Source organism: Eubalaena glacialis, chromosome 8, assembly GCF_028564815.1.
Source record: "Eubalaena glacialis isolate mEubGla1 chromosome 8, mEubGla1.1.hap2.+ XY, whole genome shotgun sequence".
Taxonomy (NCBI): Eukaryota; Metazoa; Chordata; class Mammalia; order Artiodactyla; family Balaenidae; genus Eubalaena; species Eubalaena glacialis.
Genome location: NC_083723.1, coordinates 19,451,179 through 19,478,724, shown reverse-complemented (window position 1 = coordinate 19,478,724; position 27,546 = coordinate 19,451,179). Strand labels below are relative to the sequence as shown.

The following is a 27,546-nucleotide window of genomic DNA, read 5'->3' as shown; positions in this document are numbered from 1 at the left end:
TGGTTCAGGTTGAGTGGACTGGGACTTTCTGGATTGGGGCTGGGTTTTGCCTGTGACAACTCTCAACAGCTTGAGAGTCAGAACAAGTTACACAGAAAAGCAGATCTGGTGTGCCTTACTGGGGAAACCAGCCCTGCCTTTCATTCTGGAAGCTGCCGGCACTTCCTCTGGGATTGCCATCAGAAAGGCAGCCACCTGCTCAGGGCTGCCCCTTTACAGAGCCACTCTGACCACTCTTTCCAAGACCAAGAACCTCAGATACATGTACACATACACACATGCTCACTCGGGGGACCATGATAGTAGAGACACAGCATTGATGAATTTTTCCATATTCGAACATATTTTTAAGTTACCTCACCCCTTCAACCATTCAATAGTCTAGTTATATAAAAATAGAGAGAAGTACATACATTCCACAGCAAACAGACATTGAGGGCCTACCATGCACCAGGCATGCTACTAGGTCATGAGGATACAGAGGTCAAATGCTCAATTCTTATCATCTAGGCTCACATAATGCCAGTGAGGAAGATACCCTTGCAGTTAGATCCATGACAATACAATGCAGCCATCGCTATATGTGTGAACAAGGCACGAACAATCATGTGTAGACATGTAAAAAGCCGAGGCCTTAAACTACCCTTGATAAGGCAGAGGGGAGGTTCCTCTCTAAGTTGTTTTCATTGATTAATGTACTGAAAATCCCCAGTTGACTTTCGAAAAGTCAAGCTTATGTCAGAAAGTCAGAGGCAAAAAGGTAGAAGGAAAAGGAACAGTCACGTGATAGCTTCATCTCAAATAGAGATGAGTCTGACTAAAGTCAGAAAAGGAACAAGATCTATAAATAATGCTGCAGAGGGTGTGGAGAAAAGGGAACCCTCCTACACTGTTGGTGGGAATGTAAATTGATACAGCCACTATGGAGAACAGTATGGAGGTTCCTTAAAAAACTAAAACTAGAGCTACCATATGATCCAGTGACCCCACTCCTAGGCATATATCTGGAAAAGATGAAAACTCTAATTCGAAAAGACAGATGTACCCTAATGGTCATAGCTAGCAGCACTATTTACAATAGTCAAGACGTGTTAGCAACCTAAATGTCCATCAATAGATGAATGGATAAAGAAGATGTGGTACATATATACAATATATACAATGGAATATTACTCAGCCATAAAAAAGAATGCAATAATGCCATTTGCAACAACATGGATGGACCTAGAGATGATCATAGTAAGTGAAGCAAGTCAGATAGAGAAAGACAAATATCATATGATATCACTTATATGTGGAATATAAAAAAAATGATACAAATAAACTTATTTACAAAACAGAAAATAGATTCACAGACATAGAAAACAAACTTATGGTTACCAAAGAGAAAAGTGGGGGGAGGGATAAATTAGGAGTTTGGGATTAAGAGATACACACTACTATATAAAAAATAAACAACAAGGACCTACTGGGAAGTATATTCAATATCTTGTAATGACTTATAATGGAAAAGAATCTGGAAAAGAATATTTATATATATAAATATACAACTGAATCACTTTGCTATACACTTGAAACTAACACAACATTGTAAATCAGCTGTACTTCAATTAAAAGAAAAAAAGAGGGAACAAGAAAAAGAGGTAAAAGTATACATAGTGTTTAAGGCAACCAACTCAAAATTGGGAGAGAAAGAAGGTGAGGAGTAGTGGAGGCAAATCCTCACTTTTCTAAAGGCGATTCAATAGATATTATCCAAAATTGATATAGTAATAAATAGGGGAATATTAGCATATGATTTTGACTACCAAAGTAACTAGTATAATTGCAAACTATTAAAGGAGATTGTCTTGGGGGAGTAAGACTGTGTACGAGAAGGGATGAAGCAGGTGACTCTTTCATCACAAGATCACTTGTATGGTTTGATTTTTTTAGCAATATGCACATATTGCCTTGATAAAATAGAAATTTAAAAATTCAAGCTGCTACACTCTACCTGGTATATTGTACCCATCTCAAAATTAAGTAAGTTCAATCAGTTTTTCTTATTAAGGAGCAATTCTAATTATATTTCCTAGAGGTGTTCTTTCCTTCTGTCTTCTCTCCTCATTCAGTCCTTGGAATCAGGAAACATCTAAGAAGAATGTTTTACAGCTCAGCAGAATAATGCGAGGGGCCTTCTTATGCCCCTTCCCTGCAGAGCAGAAGAGACTCTGAGGAAGGCTCTGAGTAATCACCGGGCCGTCAGAGCTGTTCATCTTAATCTGGGCTCCATCCTCTCCCTTCCCCGCATTACAACTCCCTGTAGAGCTCAGGAAAAACTATCCAGTCACTGGCTGGAGCAGTAACCCTGCCCCAGAGCTCCTGGCTTGATGTCTATATGGAGGGGCTGCAACTAAGTGGCTAAATTGGGTGTATGTTTGTCCCTTTGTAACTGACGGCCCCTCCCCCTCAGTGGGCTCTGAACACTTGCTGGTGCAAACCTCAGTGCCCAGTGCTGAGATAAACTGCTAGCAGGAAGGAAGAGATTTCAGGCCGGAGGCCCGGAAGGACCAGCAGGGAAGCCAGGCTCTGCCAAAACCACCTTCAGCAGCGGAGCAGGTTTAGGTGGGCAGTGAGGACCACCTTTGCACTTTGTTCCTTTGCCTGAAATGGAGATTGAATGTGGCCCCAGGAAAGCCTGTGAGGGTGCTGCTTGTGCTTCCCTGCCTCAAAGGCTGATGAGAACAGACAGGACGAGGGGTGAGGAAGCTTACCAGCCATGCCCCTGTTCACCTTGCATCATGCCTGCCACAGACCAGAGTGGGTGGCCACTGAATGTTTAGTCTTTTTATGTGACATAGTAGATAATTTATTTCTGCTTTGGCTACTGTAGCACCTGTTGCAAATGTCAGGGTTAATCTCTTGAGCCTTTCTGCTGATCTGGTGCCCTGCCTACTTACACCTCAACTTTCCTCTCACATCAGAGACATCTAATTGCCAAACTGAGTCTGTTTCGAATGGTCACTGAATTGGCATTCTTTTGTATTGACCAAGACCCATTCCCCTGCATCACAAATAAAATCATCAAAGTCTGTTTGGAGGTTGAGAAGACTTTCTTTTTTTTTTTTTTTTTAAAGATTACAGGATTCGTGTTTATTTTTATTTATTTATTTATTTATTCATTTATGGCTGTGTTGGGTCTTCGTTTCTGTGTGAGGGCTTTCTCCAGTTGCGGCAAGCGGGGGCCACTCTTTATCGCGGTGCACGGGCCTCTCACTATCGCGGCCTCTCTTGTTGAGGAGCACAGGCTCCAGACGCGCAGGCTCAGTAATTGTGGCTCATGGGCCTAGCTGCTCCGCGGCATGTGGGATCCTCCCAGACCAGGGCTCGAACCGTTGTCCCCTGCATTGGCAGGCAGCTTCTCAACCACTGCGCCACCAGGGAAGCCCGAGAAGCCTTTCTAAGAACCAGAAATCTGTTCCCTATCTGTGAAAGAAGAATGTTCTATTATAGTGAACCTGTACTGGACAAAGGAGAAATGGCATGGCAGCCCTCCTATCTGTGACAGCCCCCAAAGGCAACAATAACGAAGAAGAGAGATGTAGTATAGACAGGTTGATGGGAAACGTCTGTTGGGAGCAGCTCTTACAGTGACTTAAACAATTACCACCCTGGTCTGCCTTGATTCTAGGATGTAAAATCATTCATGGAATTACTTTGAACACAAGTTAATCCTGCTACCAGGAATCTAAGAAAAAGAAATGGAAAGTTATTCTTTTCCATTGTTATGGCTTCTTCCAGTCCTTATGAAATTGTGCTTCTTTGGCAATACTTTGCATATCGATCACAGATTTTCTTTCCAGTGCTCATTCATTCAGCAAGAATGTATTGAGTGATATATTGAAAAATATATTGAGTATATGTGGAGGTAGCAAAAGGGATGCTTAGAAATACAAACATAGCTATCCCTATGGTGTGCTCAGAGTTTCAGACCATCTCCTAATCTCCCTCTTGGAGAAACAAACACAAATTCATGCAGACTATGAAGATGGTAGAATGCTCAATTTCCTTTTCTTTTCAAGGCATTTAATTTCCAAAATGATAATAGCACATTTTTTTCTAATTATAAAAGTAATGTATGCTCAGCTCACTGTAAAAAACAAAACAAAACAAAACAGACAATACAGAAAGTGAAAAACACCATAAATCTGTCATTCAGAGCTTAATTAGCACATTATGGGGTAGATCCTTCCACATTCTTTTTCCTATGCATATATGAATGTGTTTTATTTTCACAAATGGAATCACACTGTACATGCTATTTAATAACCTGCTTTTTTCATTTAATATGTCATGGATATCACTCATTTAATATAGATCTACATTAGTTTTACTTCTTAAATTTTTTAATTGAGGCATGGTTGATTTGTAATATTATATTAATTTCAGGTGTACAACATAATGATTCAAAATTTTTATAGATTATACTCCATTTAAAGTTATTATAAAATATTGGCTACATTCCCTGTGCTGTACAGTATGTCCTTGTAGCTTACTTATTTTATACACAGTAGTTTTTACCTCTTACTCCCTATCCCTATCTTGCCCCTCCTCCCTTCCCTCTCTCCACAGGCAACCACTAGTTTGTTCTCTATTTCTGTGAGTCTGCTGCTTTTTTGTCATATTCACTAGTTTGTTTTATTTTTTAGATTCCACATATAAGTGATAACATAGAGTATTTGTCTTTCTCTGTCTGACTCATTTCACTTAACATAATACCCTCCAGGTCCATCCATGGTGTTGCAAATGGCAAAATTTCATTCTTTTTGTGGCTGAGTAGTATTCCATTGTATGTCTATACCACTTCTTCTTTATCCATTCATCTATTGATGGACACTTAGGGTGCTTCCATATCTTAGCTATTGTAAATAATGCTGCTATGAACATTGAGGTGTATGTATCTTTTTGAATTAGTGTTTTCATTTTCTTCAGATACATACCTAGGAGTGGAATTGCTAGATCATATGGTAGTTCTATTTTTAGTTTTTTGAGGAACTTCCATACTGTTTTTCATAGTGACTACACCAATTTACATTCCTACCAACAATATACAAGAGTTCCCTTTTCTCCACATCCTTGCCAACATTAGCTATCTGTGGTCTTTTTGATGATAGCCATTTCTGGCAGGTGTGAGGTGATTATCTCATTGTGGTTTCGATTTGCATTTCTCTGATGCTTCGTGATTTGGGGCATCTTTTCATGTGCCTGCTCGTCATGTCTTCTTTGGAAAACTGTCTATTCAAGACTTCTGCCCATTTTTTAATCGAGTGGTTTGTTTTTTGGGTATTGAGTTGTATGAGCTCTTTATATATGTTGGATATTAACTCCTTATTGGTCATATCATTTGCAATTATTTTCTCCCATTCAGTAGGTTGTCTTTCATTTTGTCAGTGGTTTCCTTTGCTGTGCAAAAGCTTTTAAGTTTAATTTGGTTCCATTTGTTTATATTTGCTTTTGTTTCCTTTGCCTTAGGTGACAGATCCAAAAAAATATTGCTACAATTTATGTGGAAGAGTGTTCTGCCTATGTTTTCTTCTAGGAGTTTTATGGTTTCCAGTCTTCTATTTAGGCCCTTAACCCATTCTGAGTTAATTTTTGTATATGGTGTGAGGAAATGTTCTAATTTTATTCCTTTACATGTAGCTGTCCAGTTTTCCCAGCACCACTTATTGAAGAAATTGTCTTTTCCCCATTGTATATTCTTGCCTCCTTGGTTGTAGATTAATTGACCATAAGTGCATGGGTTTATATCTGGGCTTTCATCCTGTACCATTGATCTATATTTCTGTTTTTGTGCCAGTACCATGCTGTTTGATTACTGTAGCTTTGTAGTATAGTCTGAAGTAAGGGAGCGTGATACATCCAGCTCTGTTCTTTCTCAAGATTGCTTTGTCAGTCTACATTCACTTTAAATGGTTGTAGGAAAGTACCACAATTTATTTATCCAATCTCCTATTGTGGCATTACACTTACTTTCAATTTTTTGCTATAATAAACAATCTTATGTGTACAACTTTGTTCTGTTGTTATAATAGTATATTCAGAGCATTTTTTACGAACATTTATTAAATGCCATTCATTGGACTTTACACTCACAACCTGGTATTAACTGAGACCCCAGTCTCATCTGTGCAGATCAGAGAAAGGAGTAGAGTGATAGGCAAGACTGTCTCAAGACTCAGACATGTCTGGGGAAGTAATATCAAAGTAGAATGGTCGAGAAAACGGAGCTGTATCTTGTTTGCCTTTGCTCTTTGTTATCTTTATTGGTATATACTACTCAAAGTCATAACCATTGAATTCGTTTTCTTACTAGTAAAATGGAATTAATGATATTACCTGCCACAGGGGTATTTGTGGGGATTGAACAGCATAATGGATGTAAAGCACTTAGTACATGCCTGGCATACAGTTAGTGTTCAATTAAGGTAGCTTTTTTTTTTTTTTTTTTTTTTTTTTAAACATCTTTATTGAAGTATAATTGCTTCACAATGGTGTGCTAGCTTCCGCTCTACAACAAAGTGAATCAGTTACACATATACATATGTTGCCATATCTCTTCCCTCTTGCATCTCCCTCCCTCCCACCCTCCCTATCCCACCCCTCTAGGTGGTCACAAAGCACCGAGCTGATCTCCCTGTGCTATGCGGCTGCTTCCCACCAGTTATCTATTTTACATTTGGTAGTGTATATATGTCCATGACACTCTCTCACCCTGTCACATCTCACCCCTCCCCCTCCCCATATCCTCAAGTCCATTCTCTAGTAGGTCTGTGTCTTTATTCCCATCTTGCCACTAGGTTCTTACCCTCTTGCACTGTTGGTGGGAATGTAAATTGATACAGCCACTATGGAGAACAGTATGGAGGTTCCTTAAAAAACTAAAAATAGAACTACCATATGACCCAGCAATCCCACTACTGGGCATATTCCCTGAGAAAACCATAATTCAGAAAGAGTCATGTACCAAAATATTCATTGCAGCTCTGTTTACAATAGCCAGGACATGGAAGCAACCTAGGTGTCCATCATCGGATGAATGGATAAGGTAGCTTTTATCATCATAGAGAAACCTTAAAATCCCAGCCAATAGTCTTACTGAGAACAAGGACCACAGCTGATTTCTAAGCTTTTCGGGGAGATGTTCTGACTGGGGTATGACTCAGGGTATGAACACGTCCATAAAATAGCAAACAGACCTCTCCAGGGGTTAAGTCTGTTGCCTCCTTCCCTCCTCCTTCCAGCCAAATGCTTACCCCAATGGAGTTGTATTTCCAGCACTTGCATGTTATCCTTAGTGCCTATAAAACCCTCGAGGGTTATTTTAAAGTGCTTAATTCCAAATAAGCACTAAGAAACTATGTGGATTTCTTTTATTATTTGTCAAAATAGGAGAAACTTCACAGGGAAGTCTTAGAAACTGCTTTTCTCAGTTCGACTCTATTTCCTCTCTTCTCTCTCTCTCTCTCCCGGGGAGGATGAGGGTTTAATGCTGACCTTGATTTCTCAAAACAAACTTGTAAAATAGGTATTATGTCCACTTTACAGATGAGAAAGCCAAAGCTATAGCAAGTAAAATGACTTGGCCACATCTAGGAAGTGGACAACCCAGGATTCAAACTTTCCTCTGATTCCAAAGTCCAAGTGCTAACCATCTTAAATTTGAATGTACACATGGGGGGCTTGATACTGCCTCAGTAGGTCTACCTGGGATTCTGGAATCTGCATATTCACAAATACCCAGGTGACTGAGATCCAAGAAGGTCCAGAGGAGGCACTGCCCTTGGCCATATAGCATTCACAAAGCCCGGTTCCTGCGGCAGGGATCCCCAAGGCCATGGGATTTTCTCCCCCGGTCATCAGCAAAGTGCCTTTGCTGTAACATCAGTACACCTTGGAATGAAGCCATGTGTATGTTTTGGATATTTGCTTGCTTAGAAAATGAGTCCCAGACCAGGGTAGGGGCACACCTGGTTTCTGAATGATTCTACTGTACTTGTTGAGGTCTTTACCATCTCCCCAGGACAGAGCCAAATCAACTGCAGTGACCTTTCCATCTCAGAAATCCTAGTCATCCATCCTCTGGCTGCCTTGTCTTATCTTCTACTGGCCCAGTTGGCTTTCCTACTTCAGAACAGGTTTCTAGTGCCTTACATCAGTGAGAGAGCATGGCAAATTGAGAGATGTGTGATATTGTATGGAGGAGGCAGCGTGGGGTACAGCAGTTCTTTTCACACTAGATTCCATGAATCCTTGGAGATCTGCAGAGGTGTGATATAGAGGAGGGACAGGGGAAGAGGGGAAAGATTGGGCAGAGTGGGGTTCTGGGCCCTTGATTGGGGCAGCTGCACTGAGTTCTGTTTCATGTGTAGAACTGGAATTCCTAAAAGATTCACTTGAAAAAAGTGTTTCACTGGGGAGAAAAAATGAAAAACTAGTGGAGAAAGAACATCACTCCAGGTCAGAAGAAGGCTAATTCAAGTCTTCAGCTAACTAGCTGGATGACTTTGGGCAATTTCATTTCTCTAGGTCTCAGAGTGCTTACCTGCAAAAAAAAAAAAAAAAAATAAGGGTGGGGAGGGGCGGAGGTTAGCCTTGTTGACACCTGTCTTAGTCTGTTAGGACTGCCTTAACAAAATACCACAGACTGGGTGGCTTAAACAAAAGTATATTTTCTCACAGTTCTGGAGGCTGGAAGTCTAAGATCAAGATGTGGGCAGGTTTGATTTCTCCTGAAGCCTCTCCCCTTGGTTTGCAGATGGCCGTCTTCTTTCTGTGTCCTCACATGGCATTTTTTACATGCAAGCACACACCTGGTGTCACTTTCTTTTCTTTCTCCTGGCATTTTCTGACCCGTCCCTTCTCTCTTTTGGTCCCCATTTTGCAGCAGTCATCCATTAACCCAGCCTGCCTAGTCCTGCTAGACAGCTCTGTGAGCGCAAGGGCTGCTTCTGATAGTCCCCTGTGTCCCAGGCACCCAGTGCACAGCAGATGCTCAACAAATCTCAGATGTTTCTTGAAAGGAGCCTTAGGCATTGTTATGGACTGACTTGTATCCCCCCAGATTCCTACGTGGAAGCCTTAACCCCCAGTATGACTGTATTTGGAGATATGGCCTTTCAGGAGGTAATTAAGGTTAAATGAGGTCATAAGGGTGGGGCCCTAATCCTATAGGACTAGCGTCTTGAGATGAGATGTGAGACATGAGAGGGATTCGGCACTTAGAGAACTGGAGGAAGGGCATTTCGGCAGAAGGGGCAGAGGCCTGGAGGGTTCCTTCTGAGACCCGCAGGTCACATTCAGGAGACCAGAGCACAGTCTGAAGTGGGGAACCCATGAGGAGAGGCTGTGGTGGTGAGGCCACGGGAGGCCTCCTGGGCAGTGCTGAGCACATGGATTTATCTGACAGCAAAGGGTCACCTCTACAAAGTTCTATGCTGAAGAGCAGTCCACTCCTTTCTGCATTTTAAAAAGCTCTAATGTTCTGCAATTCAGCTGTTCTCTGTCCCTCCCGTACCGCTATGTCATTTGTGGCTAACTGATGTCAGCCAATCAGTGATGGATTACACATTTGCTAAACGCATTAGGTCTTTTTTTATATATATACAATTTCTAAAGGTTACTTTCCATTTACAGTTATTACAAAATATTGGCTATATTCCCTGTGTTGTACAACACATCCTTGAGCCTGTCTTATACCCGGTAGATTGTACCTCCCACTCCTCCACCCCTATATGGCACTACCACCCCCCACTGGCAACCACTGGCTTGTTCTCTGTGTCTGTGAGTCTGCTTCTTTTTTGTTATATTCACTACTTTGTTGTATTTTTTAGATTCCACATATAAGTGATATCGTACAGTATTTGTCTTTCTCTGTCTGACTTACTTCACTTAACATAATGCCCTCCACATCCATCCATGTTGCAAATGCATTAGTTTTTGATTTCTCCTCTGACAGGGGCTACTGTGTGTGTGTGTGTGTGTGTGTGTGTGTGTGAATTAGATCTTGATTATAAACTGCCTTATGGACTCTGTGGTCCACTTCCCTTTGGTCTAGAGAGGAAGCATACATCATACCTGAATGTCTTATTTCATTACAACCAACACCCATATGGATAATTAGGATCAAGACTGTTAAATTTGTGGTAATAAACGCATGTGAAGCCTCATGATCTTGAACTCTGTCTGCTAAAGACTCACTCAAGACCATAGGTCCACATCCTAAGAAACAAAAGCCTCATCGCTTCCTGAAGGAGAGGATGAGTTTATGATTTTAGAGAGTTGTGCCTTACCATAATTTCATAGAAGCTTGTAGAGTAGTTAGAAAGAAGAAAGGGGAGCATCATTTGGGCTTTAATAGGTAATTGTTAGTAAAGCCCTTTTTAATAAAACTGATTCTAGCACTCTCTGAGAAATTTTCAAAAGACATTTCCTTCCTTACTGTAAATTCTGTCCTAAAAGAGGACAGGCGTTAAAGAAAGCATTTAGATGCACAAATAGAGATATATCAATATACATTGTCCGGGTAATATGATTAAAAACAAAATCTTCCCCCAACCCAGAAAATCTCTCCATAAAAGTAGTAGAAAAGGAAAAGAGTTTTATTATTGAATAAGCATTAAACCAGAATGTGTTGCACATCACAGGCAATCTGCAAAGACAGAATGAAGTTACACATTCTTGTAGGGCCGAGCAGATATAACCCATTACACACATGTTTTCAGGATAGTTCATGAAATGCAAAGGCAACACAATTATGAAAAATTTGTAATTTCTATGCACGGAAGAGTGCTTAGAAGTCACTAAGGCAGGGATGATGTAGTAAGATTGACACCCAATCTATGAGTTCTCGTGAAATACACTAAGAACGAGGGTACTACACTCTCCCCCTCCGACGGGCGTGTCTTTGGACTTCATTATTAAAAAGCCTTTCAACCTGTGTAAAGTGCGGAATGGCTTCCTGTTAAAACTGGACGGTGTTGAGGATATGGGGAGGGGGAAGGGTGAGATGTGACAGGGTGAGAGAGTGTCATGGACATATATACACTACCAAATGTAAAATAGCTAGCTAGTGGGAAGCAGCCGCATAGCACAGGGAGATCAGCTCGGTGCTTTGTGACCACCTAGAGGGGTGGGATAGGGAGGGTGGGAGGGAGGGAGATGCAAGAGGGAAGAGATATGGGAACATATGTATATGTATAACTGATTCACTTTGTTATAAAGCAGAAACTAACACACCATTGTAAAGCAATTATACTTCAATAAAGATGTTTTAAAAAAAAAAAAAAACTGGACGGTGAATATTGTTAGGATTGATAAGTCAGCACCCACTTTCTATTCTCAACATGCTGGGGGGAGCCTACCAGTAATTGTGCCTGTTTCCTTGCTTTTAATAGATTCTACAGTATTCCTTCAGGGGGACAAGGGGAGGAAGAAGACAAAAGAGATGTTCATGAATTAACAATCGAAATTCCTCCTCATGAATTATTTATTTTCTAGGAAAGTTCATATGAGATAGTGTTGTGCCTGATGTCAAGGGTGAATTGTCCCTTGCACACAGGAATAGTGCAAGGTCACCAGGACCTGATCCTTAGGCCATTTTCTGCCCCATCTCAGCAAAGCTTTGCGTGAGGAGTCAGAAAAACAGTTCGAGCAGTTATCCTCCAACTCTCCTGTGTTCAAATCAGTATGTCAGATGGAGATGAAGTTGGAAGAGACAGACAGAAAGAAAAAGAGAGATAAAGAAAGGCAGAGAATATAAAGGCTAAAAAGCTAGGTGAAGAAAGGAAAAAGAAAATGTACTAGGTCTGTCTCAGGTTGTACATTTTTCATTTCTTAGCTACCTCTCTATTTATAGTTTTTAAAAAATGATTGTGACAACCAAGGGCTAAAATCTCTATTTGTAGGTTCAGGATGGGAGAACCCCTCCCCCGCCTCGGCTCCCTCTGCCCAGCTCTTTAATGGAGGTGGAAGGAATTGAAAGCCCCCAAAAAGTCCACATTGAGGTTTCAGGTCACTGAGTACCTCCACCAGTCTCTCAAGATTTGCTTTGCTGGGTTTTTCATAGATTCCTGTGACTGGCTGGTTTCAGCCATTATTCAACAAACAACTTTTGAGCACTTATTATATACCAAGCACATCATTGAGCTGAGAGCACAAAGATGAATAGGACACAGTCTCTCCTCAGGGAGCTCATTCCAGGGCCTTGCATCTTAGAGTGTGGGACCAGCAGCAGCATCACCTGGGAGATCGTTAGAAATGCAGATTCCCAGGCTTCACCCCGACTTGCTGAATCAAAATCTGCACATTTAACAAGCTACCTGGGCAATTCTTAAACTTATTGAAGTGTGAGAAGCACTGACCTAGTGGATTATTGGCAGGGGAGAGGGAGATGCTCTTCTGTTTCTTAATTCTTCCATTCGTTCAGCAAGTATTTGTTGATCACCTGCCATCAGGCTCAGGACTGGGAGCTGGCGGTGCACTCATGAGCAAGACAAGGAGGTGCTGATGGCCTGGAGCTCACATTCTCATGGGGGAGAAAGGCAGAAAGGAAGAAAATACATGAGATAGTTACAGATCATGCGTAGTGCTATGAAGCAAATAAACCGAAATATGATAGAAAGAAACCAAAATGAACTATGACAGGTAGGGTGGTGGAAGTCTTCAGGAGTAAGTTATTTCTATTTTATATCTTGCTTTCTGTCCTAAAAATGTAAACATAGTCACTGGTCCTACGTGAAAAGAGCCAAAGATTATAATACTTCGTGCTCCTTTCCTTTTCTCCCCACTCCCCATCCCTCTGCTTCTGGCACTAGCCGTGAAACTATAGATTCCACCTAGCAGGTACAGTCACAGCCAGGCCCATTGAAAAGTCCAGGCTGCAAGCAACTAAGAATTTGGATGCAAGCTGAATTATAAAGCCCAGAAAGAAGTACTGGTGTTACCTTTCTGGTTGGTGTAAAAAGGCATTAGAGAATATCGAAGGGCTGGTAACTGGTGTGTAGCTTCCTATCTCACTGTTTTCTTGCATCACTGCAGTCAGGGGCCAGAGAGCGTGCTGATGGGGATTGATGAGTGGGAGGGTGGCCTGCAAGTAAAGATGAGCAATGGGCATATATCGATACGTGCAATCACAACGAATTCAGACCTTCTCATCACCTATAGTGCTGGTGTTAATCAACCTGCAACAAAATCAGTGTTAGGCCTTAGTTCAGCCCAAAAGTATGTTGTGAGCATGCATTTATTTTCAGCACAGATCCTAATGCCCTACAGTTAGACCACCTGAGGGAGAAACCAATGATTGCCCAAAGAGAGGCTATGGATAGACCAGTAGGTGGAGGACGGGGTTTCAGGTATTGCTGCTCTAGAAATTATGGGTCAGGAAGGAACGCACAAGTCAAAGATGGCGCACTCTTCCTGACCTGTGAGCATTGTGCCAGCTGTCTAGCTGTTCATGTCATTTACAGTATATTTAATGCAGCAAATCCAAACCACAGGCAGAGAAAGGGCATCTGCCCACTGTTCCAGTTATCTCTTGCTGCATGACAAACTATCCCAAAATTTAGTGGCTTAAAACTTTGTCAAAGTTTTGTTGAAAAAACTCACACCCATTAGGATGGCTACTAACAAGCAGTTTTATTATTTGTCACAATTGTGTGGATCAGGAATTCGGGAAGGGTTTAGCTGAGCAGTTCTTCTCCTCCATGTAGCATCAACTAGGGTCACTTTGTGGCATTTGGCAGGTAGATCAGTAGTATGGAGGGTCCAAGAAGGCTTCATGCATAGGCGGGGCCCTTGCAGGAATGGCTGGGAGGGTGGGCTCAGCCAGGCCATTCTCCCTCTCCACATACTACCAAGGCCTCTCCATGTGGTCACTCCAGCAGGGGAATCAGAAACTGCCAGTTCTCTAAAGGTTCTCAACATCACTAATCATCAGAGAAATGCAAATCAAAACCACAGTGAGATATCACCTCACACCCATCAGGATGGCTAGTCTCAAAAAAGCAGAAAATAATAAGTGTCAGAGAGATGTGAAGAAATTGGAAACTTTGTGCACCGTAGGTGGGACTGTAAAATGGTGCAATAGAAAACAGTATGGAGGTTCCTCAAAAAATTAAAAACAGAACTACCATGTGATCCAGCAATCCCACTTCTGGGTATATATCCAGAAGCATTGAAAGCAGGGTCCTGAGGAGGTATTTGCACACCCACGTCATAGCAGCACTATGCACAATACCCAAGAGGTGGAAGCAGCCCAGATGTCCATCAGCAGATGAATGGATAAACTCAGTGTGGTACATACATATAATGGAATATTATTCCACCTTAAGAAGGAAGGAAATCCTGTCACAGGTTACAACATGGATGAACCTTGAGGACATTATGCTAAGTAAAATATACCAGTTGCAAAAAGACAAATACTGCATGATTCCACTTAAAGGAGCTATCTAAAGGCATCAAATTCATAGAAACAGAAAGCAGAATGGTGGTTACTAAGGGATGGGGGTATGTTACCAAGAGAAAGGGGGATGTTGTGTAATGGGTATGGAATTTCAGATTTGCAAGATGGAAAGTCCTGGAGATCCATTTCACAACGATGTGAATATACTGAACACTACTGGACTGTAAACTTCAAAATGGTTGAGATGGTAAATTGTATTTTTTTTTTTTTATAAATTTATTTATTTATTTTTGGCTGTGTTGGGTCTTCGTTTCTGTGCGAGGGCTCTCTCTAGTTGCGGCAAGCGGGGGCCACTCTTCATCGCGGTGCGCGGGCCTCTCACTATCGCGGCCTCTCTTGTTGAGGAGCACAGGCTCCAGACGCGCAGGCTCAGTAGTTGTGGCTCACGGGCCCAGTTGCTCCGCGGCATGTGGGATCTTCCCAGACCAGGGCTCGAACCCGTGTCCCCTGCGTTGGCAGGCGGATTCTCAACCACTGCACCACCAGGGAAGCCCCGGTAAATTATATTTTATGTGTTTTTCTTTTACCACATTAAAAAATAAACCACCAGTACTCTTAAAGCCCAGATTGAAGGGGAGGGGAGCATAGACCCCATCTCTCAAGGAGAGGAAAGGCAGAGAATCTGCAGCCAGCTCTACCCTGCCACACCCGCTGTGGGGCAGATCCTGTCTACACCACCTGAGGGTGTAGATGGTGAGGTGTTATTTCCAGGGGACTGTATTCAACCTCCCAGAGATGAAGGGTGTCAGAAGGCACTATCAGAGGTGGGCACAGTTTGAAACAATAGAGTGAGAGAAAATGACTAAGCTTGTATAGCCGATGAGAAAAAATGGCCTGGAATTCCGCCCTTACTCATTTTCACAACAAAGATTCAGCAAGCTATTCTGCTAAAAGCCTGACCACCCCCACGAAGCATTTTTCTCACTTAGACAGTGCCTGCCCCTCAGCTCTCCTGACAGTGGGAGCTCCAAGCCCTAACTGAATAGGTCGGATAGGAACAATACGCAGAAGCAGATCACAGGAGACCTTTCAAAGCCGGCAAACACATAGAAAATTCAACGACACCACAGCATTTAGAAAGCCTGGACAATGTGGCCGTTATAAATGCTGCTCTCATGAGCAGCGATTCAAATGACAGCTTCGTAAAGGGTTTGCAAAGAGCCCTTTGGAAATGAAACATGGGCGACTCGGAGCCCATGACGTGTTACAAGGACAAACCCGGCCGAACAAAGATCCACAGCAGCATTGAATGACTTATTTATTCAGCCCTGCTCTGTACAAACCTGGGAGAAGATGACAGCTTTTAAATCGCCTCCCCTGAGCTATGCAACATCCATGGTGCGTGGGAAATGTTAGCAAAAGTTTTGAAAAAAGCAGAATGTTTTACAAAGCGAAGATCACAGTGTAACCATGCTAATGCTGCCACCAAATTCTGCAAACGGCCCTGGTGTCTCAGAATTATTAGGCAGAAGGAGTGACAGTAACATCTGGAGAGGGAAACCCTGCCCTTTATCCTATTCCACCTGCTGGCTTCACACGTGTGTTTGAAGGGCTAGCCCCTTCCAAGCTTTCAGGTGGAAAATGCTTTGTGCAGGCCATTTAAGTGATTGCTGTAGAATTCTAATTGTACTCCTTTGGCAAAGTGTTGTCCTGGTATTGTATAAGGAGTGTTGGTGTTCTGATCAACCCTGGAGCACAGGTGCTGTTTCTTTTAGCCTAGCACAGGCTGCAGAATTCTCGCATGCCCCAGGGTTCCTGTTGCGTGGTGGCGTCACGCACTAGGAAGGAAGAATACACGGTGGGAGCCGTGTCTGAGTAACCCCAGCCCAGCCAGCTTTCCCAGGAGGCCTCCTACAGTGCAGCCCCTGCTCGCAGCAGGACTGGGGCTAGGGTGAGGCAGATGAGGAGCCTGGCACGCAGAATTTAAGGAGGCCCTCGCCCTGCATTGGCACGACCCTGAGAGTGAGCGCCTCCTTAAATCTCACACCCGAGCAGTCCCACTTGCCTCCCCTAGTCCAGGCCTGGCTTGCAGTCTTCACTCTCTGTTTTCCCATTCACTCCTCAGCTCCCCACCCAAGGTCAGTACTGGGGGTGGGGAGTATGGTCCCAATGTGGGCAGTGGTCAACAAAGAAGAGAACTTTAAGAAGGAAGGGCTGAGTAATCGATGGTGAGATGACAGCGAGGGATCCAGTGAGGCATTTGGCTACACGGAGGCTACCCGTGACCCAAGACCAAAGCAGATCCGGGAAGGGTTGGTGATGAATGACTTGTCCTGGTCTGCCCCTCCGCCATGGGCCGAGATGGTGGGGCATAAACAGGAAACCCTGTGAGACTGGCCACAGAGGTTCCCTTCCTACAAGAAGGCTCAGGATCTTCCCAGGGAGGTGCCTACCCTGTAGGAAGCTCCCTTCTCCCCAGGCTTGGGTGTCAGAACTAAAGCCCTGATCTAAAGCTCTTCCACCCCTGTTTGCTCTCTTCCCAGCCCAATGGGATGTTATAAAGCCAAATCAGGCAGCTTAGAGCTGGGGAAAGAGAAAGCCGGAGTCTCTGTTTCCGAGATGCTAACAAATGGTTCACACCACGTCAGGCTTTTCTATCATGAAATCAGGGGTCTATTCATTTGCAAACCTCAAGACAATGGGGACTCCCTCTGGCCTCCCTCTTGCCCTACATCACACAGGTATAGTCCTGAGAAGTGCACTTCCCGGGACTACCTTCTCTTCCACACGCACGGCCACTTTTCATCGCCCATTTCCCTGTTCTCCTTCCTACACTTACAACCCCACTCCTCCTCCCCCTCCCCCTCCCCCTCCCCCACTAGCACCTTTCACAAATCTTACTTGAAAACCCAGGCATGCAGCTTTGTGGATTTTAAATAGAAAATTATGCAGAGTGAGTGAATTATGCTGGAGTAGTGGAATCATGGACTCACAAGCCCAACTTTGGATTCCATCGAGCAAGAGCACCTCCATGACACGGCAACAGAGGCCACACAAAGTTCAGAAGTGCCTGTAGCACTGTGTAAGATCCACGGATGGCTTGCTTATGTTGCTTATCTGAAGAACTCACTCTGCCAGCGTGATTCAAGCTCACAGAATCATTACAGACTAATCATCATTATTACATGATCATATTTCAATTATCCCCTGTGTAGTCTGGGTACATTAAAGCAACTTCTCTCACTGAGAGAAGTTCGTTAAAAATCATAAAGTGCATTAAAATTTTTTAAAGCATGTTGGAAAACAACAAGGGGATAAATTCTAGAAACAACGACAGAATCTTTCAGAGGTTTCCCTAGCACTTATTCAAAAAGCATAATCTTATCTTGAGATGTGAAACGAGGACTAAAACTGAATAATGAGCCAATTGTTTTATTATAATTTGTGTTTCTAAGTGCTCTGTGACGCAAAACCCAACAGGCTGTTTTCTTTCAGCCCCAAGCTGGCCAGCTAGGTGCACTGAGCGATCTTCACAATATATAACATGCCCTTAAGCCCTGGTTAACAGTGCCAAAGTCTATGAAAATCATCCAAAGAATGGAGTCGATCATACTGTTTGTGGTCTCTATCAATATAGGCAAAGTCACTAATATGTTGGAGAAAAGGAAAAGCAGCCATCCCCTGAGCATTTGTCCTAAAGAAAGAATTTAAGAGAACACATACTTTTATATGCAAAGATATTCATTATTGATAATAACAAAAGAAACAGAAACCTACCTACATATCTGACATTTGTGAAATCATTGAGAATGTAATATTGAGGCTGGACTGGAGAGGAATAAGAATGGAATGGAATATTATGCAATCATGAGAAACTGATGCTGATGATGCAGAGTGCAAACGCAGGAAATGTAATGTTTTTAATATAATGTTTAAAATGTCATCTATACTGTGATTCCTACTATACCAAATAAGTGCACATTTAGATAAGAAATAGAAAGAGACATGGGAAGAAAACCGTTCATGTCTCAAGGTGATTGGATCATGGATGATTCATCTTTATAATCATTCTTTTTGTAGCTATTATAATGTTGATTGGATAATAAAGTAAAACTTGGAAGGAAAAGGAAAATACTCAAGGAGACATTTTCTATGCCAGGCAGAAAAATCAGTGATGCTTGGGATCATTTTGCCTTCTTCCTTGCTCTTTCAAAGCAGCCTGTAATCTTCACCCACACATAGGGAATATGCATGTCTGGGTTATCAGGGGATCCCCTCACCAGGAAGACTGTGCTGTTTGTTTAATGGACCAGGAACCTCAAACTTTTCAGTCTTTTTTGATAACAAATCTAAAGTGCATTGGAACCATTTGTTGGTGTGGTTTTTCCATGGCAAATATGCACAAAAATCTTGAGGACAGAAAATGATGCATTTCTTCTTTCTCTCTTTTGTCTTTCTCTTCCCTACCCCTTACCCCCTTCTGCAGTTCTGCTAAGCCAATATTCTCTAGAATGAGCACAAAACAAATCAGATAACAGCTAAACAAATTGAATAACAGCTTTTGTACATCAACATCGAGAAGGAAGACGCTTGGGAGAGATCAGAGTACCAAGATGGATATGGGCGAGAGTGAAGCATCCACTGTCAAAGCACCTTCTAAATCTAGATCGGCAGAGATGGGAGTGATTTTCTGGAAGGAGATGTGATCATGGATTAAACACCAGCTCATTGGAAACTATCATTGAATAAGAGCAGATAATATTCATGAGAAATCACATTCAGGAAATATTTTAAGGAAAAGGAATATAAATGTGCTAGAATTAATATGTAAAATATATATGTACCGAAGTTTGTAAACTGTCCTTTTTTAATCAAACAGAAAACAAAAAGCTTTAACCTTTAAAGATTATTTTAAAAAAGGCAGTCCATCCTAAATTATTCCTATTTCAATAGCCAAGAAGCTGATCAAGCATCAGTTATGGAGGAAGCATCTTAGAAAATGCCTGTGAATGTTTTCATAGGAGCCATGACCTTTGGTTCCCATGTCTGCCGTTCATTTATGTCACTGTGTAATTAGTTAAAACCACTCGGTTAAGAGATGTAACGCTTCAAACTTTTTACCAAGTCTGTGTTCAGTTTAATCTGTCTGTACACGTTATTACTGAGAAAGTGTTTCTGACATATACTATTACTCCATCAAGCTGTATATTACAGGAAGTACATCTTTACATCATAGTTTCCCGAGCAACGTAGATTTCCCTATCTTTCAGGAAACAGCATCAAGGAACTCTGAAAAATATAGAAAGCTCATTTTCACCTTGGATGCTTACGTATAATGTATAGGCTGCTATCAAATAAACACTTTTTCTAATTCTCCCTAATATATGCATAGGAATTTAATATACTTTATAAATAGCATCTAAAATACCTTCTTTTTTTCTATTTCTTTGCCATACATAACATCAGAAATCCATATCCTTTCTTTCCCTTACTGACAGGCACTCATTTTTATTTTAAAAAAACACCATTCCATTAAACCCATTTCTAAATGATAGTAAGTGGTACTAACAAAATAAATAATAATTTAATAGCCTTAGAAATAAATGAATATAAACTTATACAGGTCAAAGAAACTTGATAGGAGTAAGTTGACTTTTTGTTTACTAATGTTGGTTTCAAGAAAACTCAATTGTTTTTTAGTTGGTTGGCATTTAGAAGTAGTGACAAATGATCAGTTGTCTTCAACAATCTTTTGCTCCCAGGCTTCCCCCACCATCACCCTCACCACGTATCCTGCCAATATGCAACAACAGAAAAATATTTAATATTGAAGTAGCCAATTGCTTGAGAATGAAAACAAGCTAAAACGTACGTGCCGGGTAATCAGTGTAAGCCAAACCATGCGCTATACCTGAGCAGAAAACATGAACATGTAGAATGCCTTCATTTTTAGACTCAAAATTAAGATCCAATTAGTATATATCACTGGAAGAGCAGACAGAGGATAATACAAGAAGAATCAAGCAAGATACAGATCATGGTTGTCTTCTCTTACCCTGTCTCTATTAGGACCACACTCCTAGTTTTGCCAAATGTTTCTGGTACTACATCTTTTCACCATAAATGAGATTATGTTTCAAATGGCTAAAAAGTATATTACAGATACAGTCAAATATGTGAAACTCAATTCACAAAGATATGGATTTTCTAAAGAATCAAATTAGGGGAATACTTATTATCTCTAAAGTATTAGCCGTTCTGGGAGTTATTTGTTGCTTTAAATATTAACTCTCCCACTGCATTCAAAACACCCTGCTTACTAAATTTAATTACACACAACTTTTCAAGAATTCATTTTTGATTTAAAGGGAGGTACCTCTCTACTTTATCTATAATGAAAATAGAAGGTATTGGCTTTCTCTAATCCATGTAAATTACAGATTCCACTGGGAGTCCTACAACACTAATAGTGGTGTTTATGAAAATGAAAAAGTGCTTCCTACCCACATGCAAATGTTTTTAAGAAATTTTTTCCATACAACCTAAGTGTAATTTAGCATACATAGTGCTCTGAAGATGGGTCATTGACAATGTACCATTTGTACATAGGTAATACACATGTAAATCACTAAATGTTAAGTATACGAAGTATGTTTTTATCTTTTTTAAAAAAAGTGACTCCCTTTCTCATTCTGTTCTGTTGTATTGCGTCCAAAAGTTGTGTGTAATTTTTTTAAGGTCCAGGATATAAAGAAATTTGTTGGAATATCTGAATTTCTGTAAAAAATAAAAATAAGATTTTGTTATTTAAAAGATTGTTTGGTGGTGTGGCACACATTTGGTATATTCGGCATCTGTCTTTGTCCAGTGATCCAGTGACAGGTGATGATTTGACTGAAATAACTATCTTCAGAAAATCTCCTTGCTGTCAGATTCCATAGTATTTGTCAACAGCAGACACTTATTGGATGTGCAGGACCCTCATCATGTGGAAAGCACGATTAACATCTTCAAAGCCTCTTCTCGCCAAGTATAGATACACCTCAAGCTAAATCTTTATAGACTCAGTGGAATGAAAGTGATAAATGAATAGCCAGACTGTTAAGTAAAACCTGACATGAAATATTCTGAAACATCCAATTAATTGCTCCATCTCGAATTTTGCATATTGAAAACAGCCACCTGTTTCTCAGACATGAGCAGCCCTTTCACAGTAGTTCATATTGAGTATGTGTTGTCTGGGTAGGTCCCAATGCCAGATCCTTCATTTACTGTACGACCCTAAACAACTCTAAGCCTCAATGTCCTCACCTATTAAATGGACACAAATAGTAATGTCTGGGCTCCATAGTGTTGTTGTGAGGCTATAAATTAAGGTATAGTGCTGTGCTGGCGCTTGACTTGTAGGAAATATTCAAAGAATTTTAATTCCTTCCCTCCTACTATAGGCAAGACATTGAAGAAGAAAAGAAACGTAAAATACAGCCTCTGCTCTCAAAATGTCGAAGATAATTAGAGTAACATTTATGGGTAAGGATTGAAAACTCAATACCTTCCAGAGCCAGGGAGATAAGTAAATTACCAGAGCAAAGCAAGCTGGGATGGGGAGATAATAGGAAGTAGTGGGCACTGTGGAGCACTGGAGAGCCTAGGTCTTGTCTAAAGAGATGACATTGCCAATGCTCAGCTCTAGTCATTCACCAAATATGCACTGAGTTGCTGCTGTGTGCCAGGAACTGTTCTAAACCCTGGGAGGATAGTGGTAAACCAGACAAACAAGGTCCCTGCTCTTGTAGGTCTCATGTTCTAGTAGGAAAAGAGATAATAAATGGGAAAATGTCAGTTAATGATAATAGGTACCCTAGAGGGAATTAAAACATGGTGATGAGATGCAGAAGTAGGGAGGTGAATCAAGGAAGACTGCTCTGAAAAGTTGGCATTTAAAGTGAGACCTGAATGATAAGAACAAGCCAGCCAGGGAGAGCCACTAGTGTAATGGCTCTAAGGCAGGAATAAGGTCACTACTCGTGAGGAGCAGCAAGGTGGCAGGGAGGGGATGTGAGCTGTGCCAGGAACCAGCTTCCGGTTTGGTAGGCCAGAATGGATGGTACATTTTTTAAGTGTTAGAGAAAGCCATTTGAGGGTCTTAATAGGAGAGAGATGGAAACCATCTTACATTTTTAAAAGATTACTCTTGGCTTCTGCTTCTAGCAGTATGACCTAGGTACTCTAAAAAGCCTTCCTCACACTATTCTACCAGGTCTTGGATAAATTACAATGAGCTTATTTTAATTTTTTTAAATTTTTTATTTTGTATTGGAGTATAGTTGATTTACAGTGTTGTGTTTCGGGTGTACAGCAAAGTGATTTAGTTACACATATTCACATATCTTTTTTTTTTTTACTTTCAGTAAGATATAATTAAAAGGAGAAAAAATGAAATAATTTCACATCACTCCATGGAATACCACTCAGTGAAATAAACTACATTAATGAAAGTAGCTCTAGAAAATATTTTTCTTGACCATTTCTGTCAACACTGGTATAAACTTAATTATTATGATTGTATTTATAAGTATATATGCAAGACTCAGGAACTAAGTGATCACTTCATGCAGAGATGTAGAACAACTGTATTTCTATTCTTAGAAACAACAGGAACTTCATTTTTCATTTTAGCTGATGACAGCAATATTCTTTTTTTTTTTTTTTGGTTAGATGATTTATTTTTTCAAATAGTTCACACAGTAATTAAGTTTATAAGTCCATATCTATTCTTTTTCAGATTCTTTTCCCGTATAGGTTGTTATTCCAGAGTATTAAGTAGAGTTCTCTGTGCTATATAGTAGATGCTTGTTGATTATTTTATATATAGTAGGGTATGTATGTTAATCCCAACCTCATAGTTTATCCCTCCCCCCACTTTCCCCTTTGGTAACCATAAGTTTGTTTTCTAAGTCTGTGAGTCTGTTTCTGTTTTGTAAATAAGTTCATTTGTATCATTTTTTTTTAGATTCCACATATAAGTGATATCATATGACATTTGCCTTTCTCTGTCTGACTTACATCACTTAGTACAATAATCTCTAGGTCTAACCATGTTGCCACAAATGGCATTATTTCATTCTTTTTTATGGCTGAGTAATATTCCATTGTATATATGTACCACATCTTCTTTATCCATTCGTCTGTCAATGGACATTTAGGTTGCTTCCGTGTCTTGGCTATTGTAAATAGTGCTGCAGTGAACATTGGGGTGTATGTATCTTTTTGAATTATTGTTTTCTCCACGTATATGCCCAGCAGTGCGATTGCTGGATCAAATGGTAGCTCTATTTTTAGTTTTTTAAGGAACCTCCATACTCTTCTCCATAGTGGCTGTACCAGTTTACATTCCCACCAGCAGTGCAAGAGGGTTCCCTTTTCTCCACACCCTCTCCAGCATTTATTGCTTGTAGACTTCTTGATGATGGCCATTCTGACCGGTGTGAGGTGATACCTCATTGTAGTTTTGATTTGCATTTCGCTAATAATTAGCAATGTTGAGCATCTTTTCATGTGCCTGTTGGCCATCTGTATGTCTTCTTTGGAGAAATGTCTATTTAGTCCTTCCACCCATTTTTTGATCGGGTTGTTTGTTGTTTTGATATTGAGCTGCATGAGCTATTTGTATGTTTGGGAGATTAATCCCTGTGGGTCGCTTCATTTGCAAGTATTTTCTCCCATTCTGTAGGTTGTCTTTCTGTTTTGTTTATGGTTTCCTTTGTTGTGCAAAAACTTTTAACTTTAATTACCTCCCATTTGTTTATTTTTGTTACAGTGAGCTTATTTTTAATACACAGCTTGGCTTGCAAGGAAGTAAGAGAAATCCCAAAGTCATAAAAAAGAAAAAGAGTAAAAAGTAGCATGCAGTGTAAGCAAATGCAAAATCCATATATCAGAGTAGGGAATGGGAGGAGGCTAAGCCTTGGGCCACTGGAAGTAGATGGGCTAAATTTGAGAATCTCACCCTAGACCAGGACATTTGAAGATGGCCATAACCTTAGACAAGGGTGGCCTAGGAAGAATATTCATGCTAGCAAACCAAAGAAGCTTATGAAGAAGTCTGTCTCCACACTGATTCTAGGTAGGGTGAAAAAGAAAAAGAGGAATAGTCACCCTCTGAAATTTTTAACCCATGAAACTGGCCCCCTCTAGTCTGGAATTCAATCTTACACTCTCCTTATGATCAAAGAAACTCCAAACCAAGAAATCAAAGAACTTGCTAGAGCACTGGTAGCTGGCAGATCTCAGGCACACAGATCTCACCAATTATGTTCAACAAAGTAAGTGCTCACAATATTAAAATTACTAAACACACAAATAAACCATGAGACAGAATCATCAGAAATAATTAACAGATTTATTGTCCCAGAGATTTTAGATGTTGGAATTACTAGATAGAGAATAAATATAATCATGTTTTATATGTAAAAGAAATAAAGGTGATTTCTAAAAAATAAAAAATATAAAGAATCCATTAGATACAACCAGATAGATTTGAAGGAAAATGCTTAGAATTGAAAAATATGATCCCTGAAATTTAAAATATGATTTGTAAATTAAATATAAATTAGGTGTAATTGAAGAGGAAAGTTGTGAACTAGAAGACACATCTAAAGAAATTTCCCAGAATGAAATACAGAAAGCCAAGGGGTTGGAAAATGAAAAGAGGCTAAGAATCAGGGAAGATATATGTGTCTAATCAGAGTTTCACAGGAGAAATAAAATAATGGAAAGACAATATTTGAATAGAAATTGTTTGAAAATTTTCCATAAATGATGAAAGATATGAATCCACACATATAGAAAGCATGATAGATATCAAGCAAGATAAATGAAAAGTAAATTCAAGCATGACAGTAAAAGTGTAGTCCAAAGATAGAGGAACTACCATAAAAGTAACCAAAGAGAAATGTATACCACCTACAAAAGAACAATTTATAGACTGATAATAAATACCAGAGACATTAGCATAATTTATTCAAAGTGCTGAAGTAAAATAATTGTCAGTCTGAAACTGTGTTTCAGCAAAACTCGTTTTTCTAATTAACTGTTTTTTAAAAAATTTCAGTTGATGTACAATATTATATAGCAAAACTCTTTTTAAGACCAAAGATGGAATACAATCATTTTCAGATAAACAAAACCTAAGGGGATTTACTAGCAATAGACCAACACGGATAAAATTTCTGAAAATGAGTCAAGAAGTATGGTTTGAGGGACTTCCCTGGTGGCACAGTGGTTAAGAATCTGCCTGCCAATGCGGGGGACATGGGTTCGAGCCCTGGTCTGGGAAGATCCCATATGCCACGGAGCAACTAAGCCCATGCACTACAACTGTTGAGCCTGCGCTCTAGAGCCTGCGAGCCACAACGACTGAGTCCGTGAGCCACAACTACTGAAGCCCACATGCCTAGAGCCTGTGCTCCACAACAAGAGAAGCCACTGCAATGAGAAGCCTGTGCACCGCAATGAAGAGTAGCCCCTGCTCGCCGCAACTAGAGAAAGCCTGCGTGCAGCAACAAAGACCCAATGCAGCCAAAAATAAATAAATAAAATTAATTAATTAATTAATTTTTTAAAAAAGAAGGTTTGAGATTCAAAAAGGAATAGAGAGCAAAGAATTTGGGACATGTGAATAAATCTAAACAAACATTGTACAAATTAATAAAAAATTAATTTGTGGAATAAAAAAAGACAACTAAAATACTGGCTAACAATAACACGTAAATTAGGATGAGATAATCAGAGTTTAAGAAATGTGTATTAATTGGGAAGAGAGTTGAGATATAGATGAATAATAGCTCACAACTGATTGTTTATAATGCACCAGACATATGTAATAACTCACTTAACCCTCGTAACAACCTTCTGAGTTAGATACTATAGTTATCCTCAGTTTACAGATAAAAGAAGTGGCACAGAGTTTAAATAATTTACCCAAGGTCACACAGCTAGTAAGCAAAGAGCTGGGTTCAAACCCAGGTAATATAACTCTAAAATGGATACACTATATAGTATTCTCTGTGCTGTTTTTAGAAAGTTAAAAATAAATGATAAAAAATTTAAATAAACAGTAGAAGATATAGTTTCAAAACAATGAGGGGAAGTGGAATAAGAAAGAAAAAAACACTAAATAAGTACAAAAGAAGGCCCTCCCAAAAAAACAAAAAAGTAGAAAAAGCAGAACAAATAAAATGCACAATGTAAGATAGAAAAAAATAAAACCAAATTAGATAACATAATAAACAGAAGTAGATTAAAATTAGTTAAAAGAGAGATTTTGAGATTGGATTTTTTAAAACCCATCAATATGCTGTTTACAAGAGACATATAAAACATAAGGACACAGAAAAATTAAAAATAAAAAGTTCCTTATGTGCTACACCTCAATTTTTTAAAATGTTAATATCCCACAAAGAAAATAACTATCAAACTTTCAATGAACAGATTATTTAAATCTAGTACACAATTACCCAGAGAACAGAAGGAAGCAATGGTCCTACAGGTCATTCTGAGGACAGTTTGAAAAAGGAAAACTACAGGCCCCTCTGTACCCTAATAGGAACAGCATTCTAAAATATATCTATTTAAATCACCACATTAAGAGGCTAAAAGATAAAAACCATATGATTGCCTGATAAATGCAAAAACAAAATCATTTGATAAAACTTAAAACCCGTCTATGATAATAAGAATTTTTACAAAAGTAGGAATGAGGACAATTTTCCTTTACCTAAGAAACAATTTCTATCAAACAATATACTTTTACTTGGAATTATGACAGGTAAAAAGTAGTCCCTTAAAATAAAGAACAAGACAGATAAGCCCACCATCAGTACTTTTGTTGATACTGCATAATCTTCGCCAGCAGAGTAAAACAAGAAATAGAAGTAAAAGGGATAAGAATATGAAAAGAAAAACGAAACTATCATCATTTTATGATGATAATTACTCTCATAAAAGATACAGGTAAATATTATTAGAATCTATAAGAAATTAATTAAATGACTAGATTTAAGATCAAAATATAAACATCACATTTCTAAAAAAAAAAACCA

The 27,546-nt window shown here is 40.0% G+C and overlaps 1 protein-coding gene and 1 long non-coding RNA gene across 3 annotated transcripts in view; one reads left to right on the top strand and one right to left on the bottom strand.

Annotated features, from left to right (window-relative positions):
- LHFPL3 (LHFPL tetraspan subfamily member 3) overlaps positions 1-19,298 on the top strand; it is a 550,740-nt gene extending 531,442 nt beyond the window's left edge. Inside the window, exon 3 of the mRNA XM_061198458.1 lies at positions 18,930-19,298. Within this exon, the coding sequence (XP_061054441.1) occupies positions 18,930-18,958 (29 nt within the window). The 3' untranslated portion in view covers positions 18,959-19,298. The remainder of the gene's footprint in view (positions 1-18,929) is intronic.
- Positions 3,135-27,546, bottom strand: part of LOC133096762 (uncharacterized) — a 106,576-nt gene continuing 82,164 nt past the window's right edge. For both annotated transcript variants that reach the window (XR_009701819.1, XR_009701820.1), the window contains 3 exons: positions 12,987-13,129; positions 12,405-12,568; positions 3,135-3,468 (listed from right to left, as the gene is read on the bottom strand). This is a non-coding gene — a long non-coding RNA (uncharacterized LOC133096762). The remainder of the gene's footprint in view (positions 3,469-12,404; positions 12,569-12,986; positions 13,130-27,546) is intronic.